This window comes from Sinocyclocheilus anshuiensis, unplaced genomic scaffold, assembly GCF_001515605.1.
Source record: "Sinocyclocheilus anshuiensis isolate Anshui unplaced genomic scaffold, SAMN03320099.WGS_v1.1 scaffold2558, whole genome shotgun sequence".
Classification (NCBI taxonomy): Eukaryota; Metazoa; Chordata; class Actinopteri; order Cypriniformes; family Cyprinidae; genus Sinocyclocheilus; species Sinocyclocheilus anshuiensis.
Genome location: NW_015552720.1, coordinates 82,031 through 102,596, shown reverse-complemented (window position 1 = coordinate 102,596; position 20,566 = coordinate 82,031). Strand labels below are relative to the sequence as shown.

The 20,566-nt window shown below is 37.5% G+C and overlaps 1 protein-coding gene across 1 annotated transcript in view; it reads left to right on the top strand.

Annotated features, from left to right (window-relative positions):
• The first annotated feature begins 612 nt into the window (after window positions 1–612).
• LOC107667798 (pappalysin-1-like) overlaps window positions 613–20,566 on the top strand; it is a 90,513-nt gene continuing 70,559 nt past the window's right edge. The window contains exons 1-2 of the mRNA XM_016459516.1: window positions 613–1,069; window positions 6,518–7,589. Of these exons, the coding sequence (XP_016315002.1) occupies window positions 688–1,069; window positions 6,518–7,589 (1,454 nt within the window). The 5' untranslated portion in view covers window positions 613–687. The remainder of the gene's footprint in view (window positions 1,070–6,517; window positions 7,590–20,566) is intronic.

Genomic DNA, 20,566 nt, shown 5'->3' with positions numbered 1-20,566 from the left:
CGAACCCGGCTATTCGCACTAAGTAGCCTAATATGCTTTCGGCCAAATAAAAAAACAATGTGACGTAACGAACGAGAGTTGCCCGAAACATGTAGCATTTGACAAATCATGTCTTTTTCTTTCCACTCGGACTGTTCGATTGAGACCGGCGGGGATATTACGTGTTATTTCAACTTTAATGAACGCGAATCCCTCTGAAGAAATAGACGCCGGTCTCGCCACTGACCCCGTTCAAACACTCACACATGTACGCCTAGAGTTGTGTATGTGATGTGTTTGAGGGACGCGTTTTTGTCAAGTTTATTTGAAATGCGGATGAAGAAAAAGTGAAAGGGAAATGATTTTGACCTCTCCACACTGATTGATTACTAAGTCATCCCTGCAGTTTAATTGGGATCCATTCAATTGGGAAGGTGGAGCACTTGGCTGAATTAACATATTCCTTTCCCCCCTCAATCTGTGTTGAAGTGTCTTTGAAAGGGGCAAGGAAAGGGGGTCGTGGCTTAACATTATAAAGGAAAAAATACGACAGCATTGCCGTCTTGGTTGGTGTTGAATACGCGTCGTGACAGGCTTTTGTAAAAGCAAAAGACCGGGAAAGATCTCCAAAGACGAGCGCTATTTAGTATTTTGAAATCATCAAATCCCCTATCCATTGACCAAAAAATATCTTCTCTCCACTTGAAAATGAAACTTTTGCCCATTTGCACTTGGCTCCTTTGCCTTTTGCTTTTTATCGTGTGCTTGGGATCTGAGTGTGGGACTCCACGGCGAATTGCAAGGTCTAAAAGAGACTTGGTACGCATCAGGGAAGCCAGAAGTACCTTCCCAGGACCTTGTGCCACACGCCTGCCTCGGGGCAAACGCTCACTTCCCGGGATAGATCGGCGCTCCCCTCGCCTGTCACAGGCGGGGGAAAGCAGCCCAGGTCGGCGGAGGGCTGTTTACTTTACCGGTCGAGGAGACCAACTGCGTCTGAAACCCAATGCAGAGGTGCCAAGGGGTAATTTCACCCTGGAAATGTGGATAAAACCTGAGGGTGGGCAGCGCTCTCCAGCTGTTATCGGAGGTTTGATTTGCTTAATTATGACTTGCATTATATTCACTGCAGAAATCATTTCATAGTGTAGCCTAACTGCAGCATGCCCGTGCTTCATAAATCACCTCCAGTGTGAGATTAGTTGCATAAACACTTGCCTCTAACACTTCTTTTTATCACTTTCACTATTTATGAGCTAATGCGAGCGTGTGCCGAGAATAGTTAGCGAATATCTCTCCGAGGACGGCATATAGAGATGCGCTTTTGCTCTTGTTGTTTGCTAGCAAAAACTCACTTGGGTTTTGCATGCGGTTGGCAGGTTATCGCCACCCAACTTTTGGTAGCATCTTGTAGTTTTAACGTTACCAATTTAAATTGCCTTTCTAGTTATTCATATTTGAACGATTCGTTGTGATGTGGAGTAAAGCAACTATAATACCCCAATATCGTGTTGGTTTGCTATTTAAGTCATGGCGTTTAAAGAATTTGATTTGTTTATTGATTTATTATTATTAATATTATTTACACCTTTAAAACTGCATAAAACTGTGAAAAAAAATCATAATAGCGGCATATAGATTTGCCCGTATGGCTATGATTAAGTGTCTGTGTCAGAAATCGCTTAAACAAATACGTCATGCCTTTGATGCATAGGCTACTGTGTTCCTTACGTGCTCTGCTCTGCACTAAATACTACATATACACCCTCTATACCAAACTGAACACTACAGCTGGCGCCTATACTTCAGTCTTTATGTATGGCTATTTATAATTATATTTTAAAATGTGCTTTGAAAGTATGCATGTACCACTAACGAAGCGCTTGTAGTTTATAATCGGATAACAAAATCCGCTAAAAAAATCTCTATTTACGCGCATTACAAATTATTCTGATGGGGATGGAGTAGCATAGGTGGGCGTGTTAGTTGCTCGGTTGTATTTTTTTTTTCCTTCAAACAAATCTATGTGATTTCTTTTCCCCCCTCATCCCTTTTCCAGCCAACAGAGAGCGTAATACCCGTGGAGTCGGTTTATGAATCCTGCGTGCACCCCGTGAATCCCTATAGCACGCAGTTTTTCTAACATGGATGTCATTAGAAATGTACAATAGAACCACATGCTTAGTTTTTATTTTCACAAATATTAGACAAAAAGTCTTACATAGATTAAATGTAAAAAGTTAACTTTATGTCTGAGTTAAAAAATTATATAAATAATAAAATACTGGAAATAATTAGTGAGACATGCACATGCAATTTAGTGATAGATTTCAGGATGCATGATTTAAATAGCAAATCCTAGACTCAGGACATTGAAAATTAATCTAATTATGCACAGTTGGGTACACTGTCTTTAAATAAGCTTTATATATCCAGAGAGCTGCATGATAATGGATTGATTGAATACATCTTGTCAGTGAGTCATCTAAAATTAGTCCACTCCTCTGTTCTCAAAATGATCTCCTTATAGTCACAGTAACATTAAGAAGCAACGAGGGGGCGCTGGCAGAGTTTATATAGCTTCTCCAACTGCGCATCTAATAGTGTTGTTCAGCAAATTTTGTTTTAAACAAAGCATTAAATATTTGCGGTCCATGGACGTTGTTGCCCTCGTATATCTGCTGTCAGGTTTTAACCCACAAATATACGCTGTTTTGGAATCAGGATTCTTCAAGTATAGGATTATGAGAAGGAAATGCTATAAATGTCAGTACAGATGGATGAAGCTATAAAATTAGTGCCTTGTCCATCCTTTCTTCAAGTGGTTTTGTTGTTGCTTCTTCTTGTAAAGATATTACAGTCCTTGCCACAAAACATCATGGAATGAACTCCTGCTTTCAGTCAATCAGATCCTCAGTCGCAAGAGTGCACAAAGAGGCGCTGAGCCTGTTCTCAGACAGATGACATTTTTACTAGAAGTTTTACAGCATGTCTGCTGACGTTAGGTGGCAACTTTTCATCTGACATTGCACACAGTCTGATTTTAAATGTAAATTTGTACATTTTGCTTATTCTTTCATTGTTGTCATTGAGGTCTCTGTGAAGTACGCAGTGGAATGGGATATTTTATGGCACATTACAATAACTTAATATGCACCTCATGAAACTGTCAATAGCAACACTTAGAGGTTTGTAATGACGGCTATACAAATGTAAATATTAAATTATCATGTTACTAAATAGGTTGATTTATGTTTGGTTAGTGTAGTTGTTAACAGATATTTAATGTTTCTACAATGGTAATTCATACTTCATGAGAGGTTTAAGAAGATTTGATAGTTAATATATTAATAAACGTATATTAATTAATAGATGTAATAAAATATAATAATAAATAAAAATGTATTATATATCAAATTTATATATATATATAAATTCATAATAATAAGTTTGTATGGTAAAACTTTAGAATAAAGTTTCATTAGTTAATGTTAGTTGATGCTAAAAATGACTTTTATGCATTTGTTACAGTATTTATTAATCTTTCTTAATGTTACTTAATAATAATACAACTACTTGTTACTTCATGTTAGCTGAGGCCCATAGAATAATATTAACAGATACAACTTTTGATTTTAATAACGTATTAGTCAATGTTAGAATTAACATTAACTATGATTAATAAATGTTTTAGAACTATTTTTATTGTTAGTTCTTGCAGTTAAATAAGGTTTAACTAATGATAAAAAAAATGGAACCTTATTTTAAAGTATTACCTATTGTACTGATAAATAACATTTTGTCTTAATCATACTGCATGAGTTAAAATATAATTATAATTTTTTAAATTTAAACAAAAAAGTCTGAACTTTAAAATATGTTGACCCCCATGTCTAACATAAAATGAGTCTAACAACTAAGTTTAAAAGTAGCTAGTCTTAAAAAATTCAATATAGCCTTACAGATGTTTTAATAAAAATATATAGACACTACGGGTGTATATAATTTTTTCCAAACAGCTGCTGCGCTTGTCTTTCATTTCGTAATGCTCACTTTGTAGTGCTCTGTCCATGGTGCTGGATACTGAGATTGAATGAACTCAAAATGGACGGTTTCATGAAATATTGGAAAGGATTACAATGTATGCTATATTCGGCACGAGGAGCCAGCTGCATTAATTTCCAAAATTGCATTTTAACTTCAGCATGTACTTAGTTTAATGACTGGATTGATTTCATAAAGTAAGTTAATTTGCAAAGCAAGCAGAAAGCAGCATTTGTATTTGCGTGCGAGTCTTTTCCTCCACACTGTTTATCATACATTCGTTTTTAATGCATTGTCCTAGTTAAAGCTGTATACAGTATTTATTATGCACTGATGGTTTTAATGAAATCTCATTTGTGATCAGTGTAAAATTAGTATTTTTTAGTGTGTCCATCGATTCATTGAACCCCCATCCCTTTCCCTACACTGAGCCCCTTGCATGTCTAAAGTTCGGTGCTGGCAAGAAATGTACCTGTTTGTTATTTCCCACTTAGTGGTCTCATTCCAGGATTTCACAGATTGTAATTTCCTCAGTTTTATGGCACAATTTATTTTTATAGATGCTGGCAGTGGTTCTGCTGGCAGCCCAGAAGTGAGAGGGAACTACATGCTCCTGTCTGCTCTTTAGTAAGGCGCTCCCGAATGAATAATCTCTTTAAAGTGGTCAATCCTAGCGGTCAGAAGATCCTCATGCATTCAGCTTCACTAAATGGATTTCAGCAGCTCAGTCCAAATGCGTTTCCCTGTTGCAGAGGCATGTGTAAATTTGGAGTTATGTTACACGGTTTAAGTAGTAATGTAGCATAGTAATATTTTCCTCTGCTACCCTGGTAACTCTTTACTGCTTATTTGCCCTAACTGAATTTCACTAATTACCTCTAACAAACGCACTTCTCTCCGCTGTGGAAGATGAGAGAGTTCCTCTCACAGATCACAGATCCTCACTTTCTGTCTTTGACTTTAGGTTTCATTGCTCAGCAATTTACTGGATTATCTAGCACTGCTGTGTGGATTTGTAGGGCTTGTTTGATTAATTCTTTAAAATGAAATGTAAGAATTAAAAATTTAGAATTTGCCCTGTATCTGATTTCTGCAGTATTGAAATACAATCAGCTTTTACACACTCTGGACTATTATGAAGGACATGTACCCATTAAATGTAAGAAGAAGTTTCCTTCTGTCGCTCAGCACATGGTTTCCAAATGAAACAGGAAGAAAGGGTTTCAGAGCCCCTATCATAATATGGACTGTGCCGAAAAAGGACCATTTTTGATTTCAAACATCCCTACTGCTGTGGCACATTTCAAGAAAATAGACTGAAAATTCAAGTAACCTTTGCTCTGTTGATACAAGACCACACTGTCTGGGCCTGATTGCTAGCAGATGCTTCCTCGTAGGCCTGTAGTCCTCGGACTGGACTGTTGCAATGATTTGATCATGGGAACCCCGTTGTGTTCCCCACTTTTCTGGATAAACACATACAGTTTTTCGTCACTCTCCGCATCAGGCTACAGAAACTTACGTCTGTGGTGTTGCGTCAGTCAGTTTGCTGAACTACTACTGTGCGCCTTTCATTATACTTTTGGATAAATCAGTATCTGCTAATTGTGTCTAGCATTTATGGAGCAGAAAACCTCATTACTGATGAAAGATACAGTGGAGTCTAAAAGAACCCAGTGAAAATCTGCAATTGAAAATCAAATTTAAGTCTAAACAGAAAGTTTTAATATTTAGGGACATTGAAAAAAAAATTAAGATGTATCATTTTTAAGCATTTATAAAATATTTTTTGAAAGAAATTGACACATTTATGCAGCAAGAATGCATTCAATTGATTATATGTGACAGTAAATAGTTTATATTGTTACAAAAAAAAATTAATTCAGGTCACAGAATCACAGGTATTTCTGCAAAAATATTAAGCAGTTGTTTTCAACATTAAAATAATAAGAAATGTTTCTTGAGCATCAAATCAGCATATTAGAATGATTTCTGACACTGAAGACTGAAACATTCAGCTTTGCCATCACAGTAATAGATACATTAAAACAGAAAACATCTATTTTAAATGGTAATAATATTTCACAAATATTGCTGTTTTACTGTTTTTTTTATCAAATAAATTCAGCCTTAGTGCACATAAGAGACTTCTTTACACAAACTTTTGAATGGTAAACCTTGAAATAAATGTTTTAAGATTTTGAAAAAATATAACGTGACTCTGTACAGACGTCTGTTCTTGCTTCTATTGAAGCTCAAGATGATTTTTTTGGATCATCTCAAATCATGCTGAAGATCATGATCATCAGGTTTTACACAAACTTGTGAAGTTTATGCAGCTTGAATACTTCTGTCATTAAACCAACAAATTCATGTAAAACATTTTTTTATTGTTTTGCTGATAATAGAATTTATGAAAAAAAGCATAAAAATGTACATCTGTACCATGATTCTCTGCTTGTTCTTGTATCTAATACCTGTCATCTTCCTGCAGGTCTCTTTGATAAATGCTTTTACGCATCCAGTGATAGAGGGTGGTTACTTGGCATCAAAGCAGTCAGCGACCAAGCCAACCGTGACCCTCGCTTCTTCTTCTCCCTCAAAACAGACCGAGCCCACAAGCTCACCACGATCACCTCCAATGCACCCTACACTCCCAATCAATGGTCACACGTGGCAGTCACCTACAACGGTCTCTTTATGAAGCTGTACATAAATGGAGCGCAGGTTGCTGTAAGCCGAGACCAATCTGGTGAGATTTTCAGCCCACTTACCAAGAAGTGCAAGGTGCTAATGATCGGTGGCAACGCCTTAAATCACAACTACAGGGGTATGATGGAACACTTGAGCTTGTGGCATCGGGCTCTGAGCCAGCGTGAGATCATTAGATCCATGGGTCACAGTTTGGGTCAGTTTGGTGACCTCTCTCAGCTAGTCATTCATGAGAACTTTGAGAACATGTCAAGACGGTGGCTGACGGTGAAAGATGGGAGCTTCCCCTGGTTGGAGGACTCAGACAGGAACTTGGTGGCTATCCTCAGTGATGCTGCACTGAAACCTCCACCTTGCGGACAGACTGTATGCGACAATGTGGAGGTAATTACAAACTATTACCAGCTCTGGAGCTTCCGCAAACCCAAGACGGTGCGCTATCGAGTGATAAACGTTTACGACGATGACGGACGGTGGCCGACGATTACAGACCACCAGATCAACCTTCAGCACCAGCACTTGAACAACGCTTTCCGCGTCTACAACATTTCCTGGGAGCGCACCGTTCACAACGTCTACAACTCGTCCTTACGTAACCGCCTAATACTGGCCAACTGTGATATCAGCAAAGTAGGCGATGAAGAGTGCGATCCAGAATGTAACCACATGCTTACTGGCTTCGACGCCGGATACTGTAAGAGGCAGAGCACACACTGCCCCGAATACAAGCAGGGGAATGGGGTTTGTGACCCAGAGTGTAACTGGGACAATTTCTATTACGATCATGGGGACTGCTGCAACCCCAACATCACTGATGTCACCAAGACCTGCTTTAATCCTGCATCACCCCACAGGTAATTCTGTAATTCTGCTATTTCAAACCTATTCAGTGACACACAGAATGTTGCATACTGATTAATTAGTTAAATTATTCATTAAACCTGCAAATAGCAGACTATATCCAGTATGGCTTAACCCTGTAAAGCCTGACATATGAAATAATAGTAAAAATAAATAAATAAAGTCATTTTTTTTAAAGGAACAGTTTATTTGAACCTTTAGACAAATTCTAAAGCTACATCTAATAGAAAATGGAGCACGGTTGCTGATATTTATATGGCCATGAAATCAAATTCAATTCTGATAGCGCCTAATATCAATCAATCTTTATAAAAATGTAGCAAACTTGGATAAAATTCATATTAGTTTTTTTTTTAGTTAGCTTAGCGCTTTATTAAACCCCTTGGGGCAATTAGTTCAGACTGTCGTGGTGCTTCACATATACAATCAACACTTGAACACACATACAAATACTCAAAATACACAAAATACATACAAAAATATAGAAGGAAAAAAATATCAACTACATTTATTACATAAACGTATTGCTTGTATAACATCTGATTGTCCTTAAACGTCGCCCAAGGGGCATCCACTCAAAATAATAATTCAAAGGGTGTGTGCTGTCGCCTGTTATTTTATGTGCCATCCTCATCACTTGCTGTTCATAATAAAGAAAAATAAAGGAAAAGGACAGGATAGTTTCAAGTTAAACAAATGAATTATAAAAAGACCAGAGAATAACTCTCTGTACACTGAAAGAGTCAAGCTTCCTCAGCACAAACAATCTTTGGTGTGACTTTTTAATCACTATTGTCACTATTGATATATTAATATCAATTGTCACTCTATATCTCCCAATATTATGGCTTAGTAAGTTGATAATTAAATGCTTAGTTTATGCTGTAGTTTTAATTGTATTGAAGTGATGATTGAAATATAAAGCAAATATAAATAAAACAAATACAAAGATAATGCAAATAAACATTCCTCAAAAGCATGTAGTATCATATTTGCCACTTAATAAATTGTTTTTCTAAAAATGATGAATGGATAAGTTGCTTCAGTCCAGCAAGTGTTCATCTTGAAATATTGCTAACAATATAAAAGTTATTCTTATGTTTACTTTATGAAAATCATTAAAGATTTCACAGCAAAAAGACATGAACCACGACCTGAAGGGGGAAATTTTTAGAATTATACTAAAAGACCTTTTACTTGATAAAAAAAGTAAAAAATGATCAATGAGACAACAGAAGGCATGTAGTTGATTGTGTACAACAGGTTTTTCAGCAAAGTTTTGATCATGTTGGCCGCCCGCCACTGCTCACTCTAGGCCGGCCTCCGCTCACTCTAGCCCACCGCCCTCCGCTCACTCTAGTCCGCCGCCCTCCGCTCACTCTAGCCGCCCGCCACTGCTCACTCTAGGCCGGCCTCCGCTCACTCTAGCCCACCGCCCTCCGCTCACTCTAGTCCGCCGCCCTCCGCTCACTCTAGCCGCCCGCCACTGCTCACTCTAGGCCGGCCTCCGCTCACTCTAGCCCACCGCCCTCCGCTCACTCTAGTCCGCCGCCCTCCGCTCACTCTAGCCGCCCGCCACTGCTCACTCTAGGCCGGCCTCCGCTCACTCTAGCCCACCGCCCTCCGCTCACTCTAGTCCGCCGCCCTCCGCTCACTCTAGCCGCCCGCCACTGCTCACTCTAGGCCGGCCTCCGCTCACTCTAGCCCACCGCCCTCCGCTCACTCTAGTCCGCCGCCCTCCGCTCACTCTAGCCGCCCGCCACTGCTCACTCTAGGCCGGCCTCCGCTCACTCTAGCCCACCGCCCTCCGCTCACTCTAGTCCGCCGCCCTCCGCTCACTCTAGCCGCCCGCCACTGCTCACTCTAGGCCAGCCTCCGCTCACTGTAGCCCGCCGCCCTCCGCTCACTCTAGCCCGCTGTGTGTTTCGTTGTGAAAGCGAAACTACTTTGTTTGGACACGACTAGAAATCAGTGGTTAAGTTGTATTTACAATAGGGCTGGCGTTTCAGAAAGGCGGGACAATAATGTACATTATGTGGAAAATAATGTGTTTTTTGAACCTTAAACCGCATAAATGCATTTCATTACACTAAATACACAAAATAATGTTCTTTTTAGCAACATCATATGACCCCTTTAAATATTAATTTATTCAAAAATACTTTGAGATGCAATTTCATAAAGTCAAACATTTCAGAGTGATACTGTCCTAATATCATAATGAAAAAAAAAGCCTTGTTGAAAGAATGGCAAAGCAAGATTATCTCAGGTTGTAAAATATCATGTGGTGTGACTCCTTAAAAACTGATCATGAAATGTATGAACTAATAATATTTAAAAACATTTTGCATAGAGTGTGTACATGTAATTCAAGGTGTAAGCAAAATATGTTAGTACTTTTACTTAATGGTTACACATGACATTTTTTAGAGTCATTAAGTTAAAACTTTTGTTGTAAATGTTGTGAAAGTCAAAACCATATGAATCCAACATGATTTATATAACCTGATTTATAAACCTTTCTTTATCGTGGACTCTCTTATTTCTCATTGACCCATGTACAACAGTTTTCTCTTCTTCTTTTGAAGCTCCAGGTTAGAAGTTCATAGCTGTTTAAAGATTTTGGAAGTACCAGACGCGAACTCTAGGGCACTATAATTTTCATTGCTATGTGTGAAGCTTTCAGCTATTTTAATTCTGTTCCATTCATGTATTATGACATGACGTCCTGAAAACATCTTAACTGCTGAACCGGAGTCAGAGTTCTGGAGCATGAATTAACGTATACAGGGATGAGGGACAATAAAACACCATGAAGGATGAGTCTCGGCCCTGTGGTTTGGTGCGCACAGTTCGGCGTGTCTATACTAGTGAGTTTCAGGCCTGTTCTTATGTGTTTCATGTGTCCCCAGAGTCCGTTTTGGCACTGAATCAGAGCTCGGCAACCAATCGCGTTTTACTCTGTCGGTGAAATGAACTACTCTCGTGGTGACCAGATGTGAAGACGGAGGAGATTCTAGACATAGTTCTCCTTTTTTGTAAGCTTATAAAAGTGATTTGATAGAGAGTAAGTGGGAATGGAAACTATGTCCCCCTGGACAAACAGAGGAGCCAATCACAGCTTAGAGCGGAATCTCCAACACTATTACTTACAGCATTAGAGACTCTTCTGGGAGTCCTGCTCAGGAAAAAGAGCCTTCCAGAAATATGCTGAGGTTGTGGGGGCACTGGATACTGTTGGGGTAAAGCTCTGTATTTGCTCTCTGGATGGTGGGACAAACCAAAGACCTCTTTTCCATTCTTTTCCTTTCTTAGCAACAGTTCCTGTAACTGTACACACTCTGCAAGTTTTGTGACATACAGTGGGGTTCAGAAGTCTGAGATTATGCTGGCAATCTTGGATTCAAAATTGAACTTAAATCTGGAAATAAATTTAAACAAAGAAACGTTATGGATAAATGTTAGAATACATATAAATACATATACATTATAATAAATATTTAAGATTCTTATTTTGCTCACTTATCAAATAAGTACATTTGTGACCATGATCATGTGATCAATACTAGAGAACATGGTCATCTGGTTTGACACAATCTTATGAAGTTCATGCAGCTCAAGTGCTGCTGTCATTAAAGCGAAAGCGATAAACCTATTTAAAATGTAATTGCAACTTTTTATCTTACAATTCAGACTTTTTTTCTCGCAATTCTCAGAAATTCAGAATTGTGAAATATAAACTTAGTATTGCGACATATAAACTTGCAATTCTGAGGAATACAAGACAGAATTGTAAGATAAAAGTTAAAAGCAATTACCTTTTTTCTTTTTTCTTTGTTTAAAAAAAAACATAATTGCGAGATGTAAACTTAGAAAAGTCAGTTGCGACTTTTTTTTTCCACTGTAAATTTCAATTTGTTAACTTTACTTGAAAAAATCTTGCAAACTTATTGCCTCAAGAAAAATCTAGCTAAGGTTACTTAGTATAATCAACTTTTCATAAATTGGCTTCTGAGTAAACTTTAATATAGTGAGCAACCTTAACTAGATTTGGCAGAGACAGTAAGTTTGCAAGACTTTTTCAAGTAACGTTAACATTGAAATTTACAGTTTTCTCGTAAGTCCCAGTTTACATGAAAATTGTGGAAAAAATTGTGAAATAAAAAGTCACAATTACCTTTTTATTTTTTAATCCCATGGCAGAAACAAGCGTCAATGCAAACTATTCTGAAATTCATATTTATTTTTCTAATACAACATATCACTTAAATTAATACTGTTGTGCTGATTATGTGTTTGTAATAAAAAAAAAAAACTGTATAACATGAAGCATTTTCACAGGTGGACTTTTGAAACCCACTGTATGTCTGCAGCAGATTCTTGAAAGCAAAACCGCCGATTATCATTTAGTGCAGTTTAGTTTATTTAATTAGAACAAACAAGGGTATTTAAGGACAACTATGGATCTGTGCCAGATAAAAAAATAGAAGCATGTCAAGGTCCAAGATGAAAGTTTTATTCTCAGAAAACAGAAACTGAATATGGTTGAATGATTGCATATTCAATATCTGTAAATCAGAACAAATTAAATATAAAAGGCATCACTTACCTTTGAGAGGTTCTATAAATTAAAATATTGGTTCCAGGTTCATAAACTCATTGCATTGTGGTACTGCATGCTCGCAAATTGCACAATCATATTGCTTCCTGTCCGTCTGTGGTTACAGATCCTTAGTTCACTGTATTTGTTTTTTTTAGTTGCTGTAATTGCAGTTTGTCCTGTTGACGTTTGTGTGTGTTCGTGTGTGAGATGAGACTAGAGCATGTGGTCAAGCGCAGAGCACTCCAAGTTGTTGCTTGTTTTGATTTGATTATGGTATGTCTGGAGAGCTTTGCCGAAGGCTGCATAACGAAGTGATTTGACATTCCTTTTTGATTGTACAAGAATGCATGAACAAAGAGTTGTGCAAGAACAGAACAATAAAATCAAATGCTGTGGTGAATTTGTTTTTGCCCAAGACTCAGGCAGATGTTGCAGTCAACTTTAAAATCTGCAATTTTCAACAGACCTTGTTATTAATAATGCAAAAAAAAACAAAAAACATCTGCGTTTTATTAACCTGTTTTTTTTTTATATCTGTTTTCTTTCATTAATGTATGTGATATATTGAATTGGGTTTTAGTTAATAATAACTTAGTTGCCTTTATCTTAAAGCAAATAACTTCACCTGAAGCGTGAACACACTAAAAAGCCTCTCAAACAGCGCCTGATTACTGGACTAAGTTATCTTTTGCGTCTGATTGCGCTAATAGTGTCAAAAACACACAAGGTTTACATATAAACACAGTTGGTTATGTCTAAAGTGAAAGTAAACAGTTAAAAGAAAAACGGAAGTGTGCCTGTATATTAGATGCGTGCAGGTCTTAAAGTGATAGCAGACTAATAGTACTAAACATGCTGCTGCTTGTCATTAAAGGGATAGTTCACACAAAAATTAAAATTCTGTCATTATTTACTCACTTTCATGTTGTACGAAACCTGTATTAATTTCTTTCTTGTACTGAACACAAAAGAAGATATTTTGATGAATGTGGTTTACCAGAGTTGCTGGTTCCCATTGTCTTTGATAGTAAGAAAACAAATCCTATGGAAGTCTCTGAGGACCAGCAACTGTTTGGATACCCACATTCTTCAATATAACTTTTATGTTCAAAAGAAAAACTAATTCAGGTTTAAAACAACTTGAGAGTGAGTAAATGATATCAGACTTTACATTTTTTTGGTGAACTAATATTAATAAAACAACAAAACACAAAGATAAAAAATCACTCACTGCTCTTGACTGAAGAACTTTAATACAGTTGCTTTAATAAGAATCAATGTATAATTTATACAGTGAAGTGTATATAGTGTTTTATTTTTATATTTGTTCATTCAATTTATTATACACCTAAATACACCTACTGTACCTGAAAAATAAAGTGTATTTGTAATATGTGAATTTTTGTTCTTTTTAATAACAAAGATAAAATAATGACACATTTTATCTTTGCCCACTTTGGCCTAAATATCTGCCATTCTTTATTTTATATTTTATATTTATATGACCCTGTGAGGCTTTGTTTTTAAAATAAGGAAATCAGTTGGCTATACTGCTTAGACAACTTGCAAAATAGTAAAACAATCGTGATAAAATCGTGAATCATGATTTTCCATATCAAATCATGATATGATATTTTTGCCATATCGCCCACACCTACTGACCACAAACTTTTGAACAGTACTGCATAGCAACTTTTTGCCAACTCAAAAATGGTTGGCATCAGTGTAACAACATCGACAAATTTCATTAAACCACCACTGACATTTTCAATATGCACTTAAAGCTAATGCATTTAAATGATATGTTTGGGTCACCCCACGACTGCAGGGCTGGTGGGAGAAACGGTGGTAGAGCGAGACAGTATAAAAATGAGTCAAGTCTGTGTAACTGCATGAGTCAAAACCCATACATCTGGCTCATTTTCAAGCACTTCAGACGAGCTCTCAGTGTCAAAAAGAGAGTGGCATCATCATTTCTTTAAAAACTAGCTGTTCGGTTTCGGTTCAGACATTATGCAGATTTTATATAAACATGGTCGTCTCTACCTGAATTGACATGAATTTCAGGAATAAGTTGTATTGCAGTATTTAGCTCAAGTGCAGTACTTTCACTGTTCACTGATGATTCAAAGGTCACAGCAGTGCAAGAGAGAAAAGAAAATGCATTGCATTCCTAACAGTGTATCTCGATCGCATACTTGATTGTCTCAGAATAGTCAAAGGTATGTTGTACCGCTGTGCGCTCTCTTTGCCTCCTGCTTTGTCCAGGACTCTCTTGAAGAGGGGATCCAACTCAAATAATAAGAGTATCTCTATAAGCCTTGTGTGAGACTTCACTCTGCAGCATAATCTAAGCCACTCGACTTGTAAACTAAGCCGGCTAAGAGCCGGTTACCTTATCAAGGATTTGGACAGGAAAAGCACACTCTTAGCACCTTTTTTTTTCTTATGGAGGCTTGAGAAACCACCTGTCTACACAAGTGGCTACCTAAAGATCTGTCTCCCTCTTCATCGCATGCAATGCCACACACACTTAGCCACACAACCACAAGGTCCAACCCCTGGTGTTCAGAAGTTAGTTTGGATAAAGAGTTAAGCCCCGGGGACAGAAGGATTTCCTCTTTTTAAACTGCAGCAATTAAATAGTCCTTTAACATGCCACTGTGAGGCCAGCTGATCCATTTGTGTGTGGAGCCCTTTTCATTGGGGACTTCCACGCCACCGCATTAACAGCACTGGACACACTTACTTGCAATGAACTAGTTTCAGAGCTTTAATTGTATTTTAAACATATTTGGCTTCTGAAATAAAGTGAGAGATTTATGACAACCAAATAATGCTGATGCTTTGTTGCATTGTCAGTGTTGTGTGTCTGGCTTCCCGCATCAAATGTGACGGTACATAGCTCATGTTGACTCAGAATGAATGTAGGCCTGGGTATACAGCTCTAAATGTTTTTTTCTGCCTTTAATATTCAATATATCTCTATGCATTTTCTTTGAAATAGCTGAAATGGCTTTTTTTTTAGTAAATTCTTAAGGATAATATTTTTGAAACAGCCACTATTGTCACATTGATAAACAGTGTTTAATGCATAACACAAAAAACTCTCAAAATAAAAATGATCAAGGCATGTTTTTCAATGGGAAAAATATAAAATGAGAAGAAACATTTTTTTTATCAACGCTTTTGCCTTTGCTTTCAAAACTGTTATAATCTGTATCAAAAGTATTGCGTTCCTCCGAGAAAGTTTGCTTTTGCTCACAAAACATTTGCGTTACACGAGAAACTTTGCATTCTCTGACAAAAACAATGAAATATAGTTATTATTTCCATCATAAAACATTTGTGAGCAAACAAAAAGTTTCTCGGTGGAAAGCAAAAGATTTGCAAGAACACGAAAGCAGTGAAAAAAAGTAGTTTTTTAACCACCATGGCCATGTCCCTTTATGGGCTCCATAGTATTTCACAAATAACAAGGAAAATGTAAATGTAATCATTTTTACTTATGTGTGAATATATATATATATATATATAGAGAGAGAGAGAGAGAGAGAGAGAGACACACACACACACACACACATAACACTGCATAGGAATCAACAGCAATATTTATATACTTTTCTTCATACTTTTTTTTTTAGTAATACATTTTAATATACATTGATAATATACATGATTAATTGAAGTGGACAGTTTGAACTGAATCACAAACTGTTTGAATTTATATTAAAGGCACAGCAAAAAAAAAATTATACTGTTTTTTAATGAAACATTTTACATAATTATTTAAGTAAACCTTATAAGTAAACCTTATGGGGGTAAAATAAAAATTAAAAACATCTTTTTGTACCATATTTGCCACATTTGTGAGAGGGAAAATGTTGAAAGTAGTATAATAGATGACAGAAGCTGGAAGTAATGGAAGACAGTTCAGAAATTAATGTTTTTAATGAGGCGTTTCCTGTCTTACATGTACATAGGAGCATCCATACTAGTGGTCGACCGATATGGGTTTGTTGGCAGCCGATACCGATGCGATATCTTGGAAAGCAGGGTGGCCGGTGGCCGAAATAAAGCCGATATCATTTTATTTATTTGAATTCATATTTAAAAAATTTGAAATCATTTGAAAATGGATTAAAAAATAAACGTGTAAAATAAACATACTTATACTCTAGAAGACAAAGTCTTTTTCACAAATAAATAAATATTTAATAAAAATATAATTAAAAAGGAAGTAAACACTGTAACCAACAGGGCACTCATTATTCTGGGAAATTTGTGTGCATTGGGAATCCTATTTTTTAAAATAAAGCCAAGGTAACACTCATTTTACATACAGCACAGTGAAAATGACATGAATATGTGGGCAAATGCATAAAGCGCAGCATAATTTGAAATCAGTCACGAGATTAAAGTTTGTCGATCGCGCGTCTCCAGTGAAGCTGAACTCTCCTCCTGTCCGTATTCAATTCGCACGGACCATAGGACCGACCGTCACAGAACACGCGATCATGCAGGTCACATGCACACTTCACAAGATCTCAACTAGATTAGACTAAGTCTGCAAGGTTTGTGAAATTAAATGTTCATTAGTCATTCAAAGATTTGTTTAAATTATATAAATGCGTATTTGCGGAATGCTGACGGCAAACGAGAAAGTATTATAATGTTATTAGACAGAACTGAATGATAACAGGGAACAAGAGGGAGAATGTGAGCCCTGTGTGCTCAGGCGCTGCCGCAGCCGTTCTCGGCGTCAGAATAAAAGTCCCGCCTCGAACACATCGGCAAAATAGAAAAACTTATCGGCCGATGCCGATATTTGAAAAATGTCAGATATCGGCCGATATATCGGCCTTGGCGATATATCGGTCGACCACTAATCCATACTAAGGCTGTACATTGCGATAATTTTTCTGAGAGCCTACAGTGAAAGTGATCATTTACTGTATTTGTTTAGTACAATATTTCCTGTGTTTTATCTCCTTCAGTTCTCTTTTCTTCATACATCAACCAGCCCTCGTTTTCCATAGACCTTGCATAAATGTATCCTCCTCTCTTCTAGCCCCTTTTATGGTAACTCTCTGTGAATTATATCATTCCTGTAGAGGTCAGCCTGTGAACTTCACGCCTGGTTGTGCATGATGCTAATTGTATAGATGATTGATCACTCCTCTTATGTACTTGGAGCTGATGAAAAGATCCCTGAAAGACTGAGAAAATTACAGCCCAACTCAGCCAACTGGTGAACACTGCCATGCCAACCCGCCCCGAGCAGCTCTACGCAAAACCACACTCGGTACATCTGGACGTAAGGCCATCTTTACTGATTCAGATGAATAATACACGGGTGTAAATGGATGAAGCCATAATCACGCATTTAATAGGCATTAAATATAAACGCGTCAACACACCACTTGGAGCACTCTGAGTGCAGCCAGGCAGAACTGATCAGTAGTGACGTCTGCGCTTTTTTTCCCCCCTTTTTGCTCGTTTAATGGACAGCCTTCCCATGACACAAGCCTGTACTGTACATGTTGATGTGTAGATGTGAATGGACTGGCTTCTTTTAAGATGTCCTGGAAGACTATTTTGGCATTCAAAAAGGTGATCACCTCCGAATGTGAGCCTAGGATTCATCATGTGGCTTCAGACGTTGTACTGCCAGTGTCACCCACTTCCCTACTCAGCAGAATCAGGGGGAAAAAAAACCTCAAATGATCCTGAGCAGCATTGTGCAATACATAACCACTGATGCCTGCATACTTTGGCTGGACATATGCATACTTTGGCCTGATGTTTTTGTAGTAGGCCTATGTCCACATCTGATTCATGTTGTGCTTTTGTAAGTGAGCCAGTGGATTAAACTTAATTGAACTCAGATTAGGTGGCTTTGACCTACAGTAGTGGAACTTTTATTAAAGCAGAGGCCTACGTTTAAAAAAACAAGCTCTTTTTGCACTTACTCTATAGCTGACTTATTTATCTCACCATGAAACTCCCTGACCACTTTTTCCCCTTCTGTACAGCCAAAAAGCCAGCCAAATATTTTCATAGGAAATAATGAAATTCCTGAAATTATTAGGAGGGAAACCTTATATCATCTGTTTTCCTTAGATTTGTCCCCTGAGCTGACTTCCACAGTTTCACAAGTGAAATTCTGCCGCCTTTTGATACTGCCCAACTGTTTATTTTCATTTTCCATTTTCCATTTTTTTTTAAGAAAATACTTTATTTCAAGTATTGCAGTACATAGGTTTACTTTGGTGCTGCTTAAGTGTAATCTTACTATAGTCCAGATAAACCAGTAACATGCATGCTTATAAGTCAAAAAGTGAATGGTTCTTTACTGTGATCATAACAGTAATGTTCCTTGTAAGAATATCTATTCTATTTTGAGTTGTTTTCTGAATATGTGTGGAATGAAGCAGGTAATTTGAGATCTGTACCACACAAGATGTTTCCACGCTGTGCTGCATCTCATTGGCAGCTGTGTTGGCTTGTAATGTCACCACCACAACTAATCATCAGTGTTCTGCCTAGAGAACATCACACCCTCTGCCATGTTTGTTCATATTTGTGCAACATAATCACGTCTCTGTCGTTCGCTTTCAGTCACACAGGAGGAGTGGTAGATGGGTAATGAAATGACAACCTTTTTTGTCCAGATCTAGTAATTTATTCAAAAAAATATAGAATTAAAATACATGATTGAAAATGCGTTTCATACATATAATGACTTGAATACACTTATTTTATGATGAGAATGTTTTTAATTTTTTAAATCTTTTTGATCTTGTGTTTTTAATCTACAGTTATTAGAATATTAGAATGATTTCTTAAGGATCATGTGACACTGAAGACTGGAGTAATAGCTGCTGAAAATTCGGCTTTGCCATCACAGGAATAAATTGCATTTTAATATGCAATTTAATATAAAATATGTAAGAAAACTAGTTTTAAATTGTATGAACATTTCAGAATATCACTGTTTTTACTGCATTTTTGGTCAAACAAATGCAGCCTGCAAATGCAGTAAGCATAAGAGACTTCTTGCAAGAACTTATCTGCCCCACTGCTGCTCAGCCAACATATATACTGTATGTATACGTGTGTGTGTATGTGTGTGTGTGTGTGTGTGTTGGTGGTGTTATTGGGATTTACAATAACCAACATGCTTTAAAAAAGCAAGATTTTGTGTATGATTGGAAATGTATCCAGTTAAACGCAAATTTACTAGACTTACTCTCCTTCTTTTGAACTGTCATGAGGCTTCTAGTGTTTCTCTTTTATGACAGAGAGTGATGACTTTACAAGACATAGTGCCACGGTATAAGGCTTATGAGAAAATAAATACCAGGAAATGGTCATCCTGTCTTCTAGACCCACGTCTTCCTTAGAAGTTTAATACATCAAGAACAACTACAAAGTAATACATACATTTTCATAATGTCTCAGCTAACCCAGGGTTTAGCAGCATGACAACAGAGACCGTGTTTGATTGGTCCTCAAGGTGAACTGGCTAACAGATGTTGCTCTTAAGATGAGGAATGAGACCTGGCTGTTTTTTTTTTCTCAATGAATAGTGGAGGTGGGTGTTTACTATATTTGTAAGCATTGGAGTTAGGGACTCAGCTCCGCTTGTGTTCATTTTTGTTCCAGCATTTTTTCAAAAGGGGAAATGTTTTGAGAGAATTAAGTGGGGCCTCCCATAAAGACAGAGGAGGTTAGAGGAGAGGCGATATGGAATACTATACGTCTGCGCAAATATGAATATATGCATGCTTACATGCTGTTGTACTTATGGAAATGTACATCTTCAGCAAGCCAGCATTCATCACTGCAGAGAGGCTTGTCTTTGTTTGACTTGCATGACAGTTATCACTGCAGGGGAAAGGCTTGCATGGGAATAACATGCCCGGTGTGTTTGAGGTGAAATAATAAGCATTTTAAGGGGGCCGTGTTTGGAAATATCCAAATGACACAATGCATTCCTAACTAGACAGGGCCAGTGACCTCTGACCTCAGCTCTGGCTGCAAAGCGGGGCTCAGGTTTCCTTCCAAATACAAACTCTGTGTGACAGCCTCACTAGAGCCGTTAAATTACAGAACACTGCTTCTCTTGACAAATATTCACACACACACACACACACACACACACACACACACACACACACGCGATCTTTGTGTACTTTCTGTATGTACTTTGTACTTTCCCATCTATCTTGACTGATGTATTTCATTAATATATTACTTAGGAAGTTGTGGCCTAATGGTTAGAGCGTCGGACTCGTAACCCAAAGGTTGCGGGTTCGAGTCTCGTACCGGCAGGAATTGTAGGTGGGGGGAGTGAATGTACAG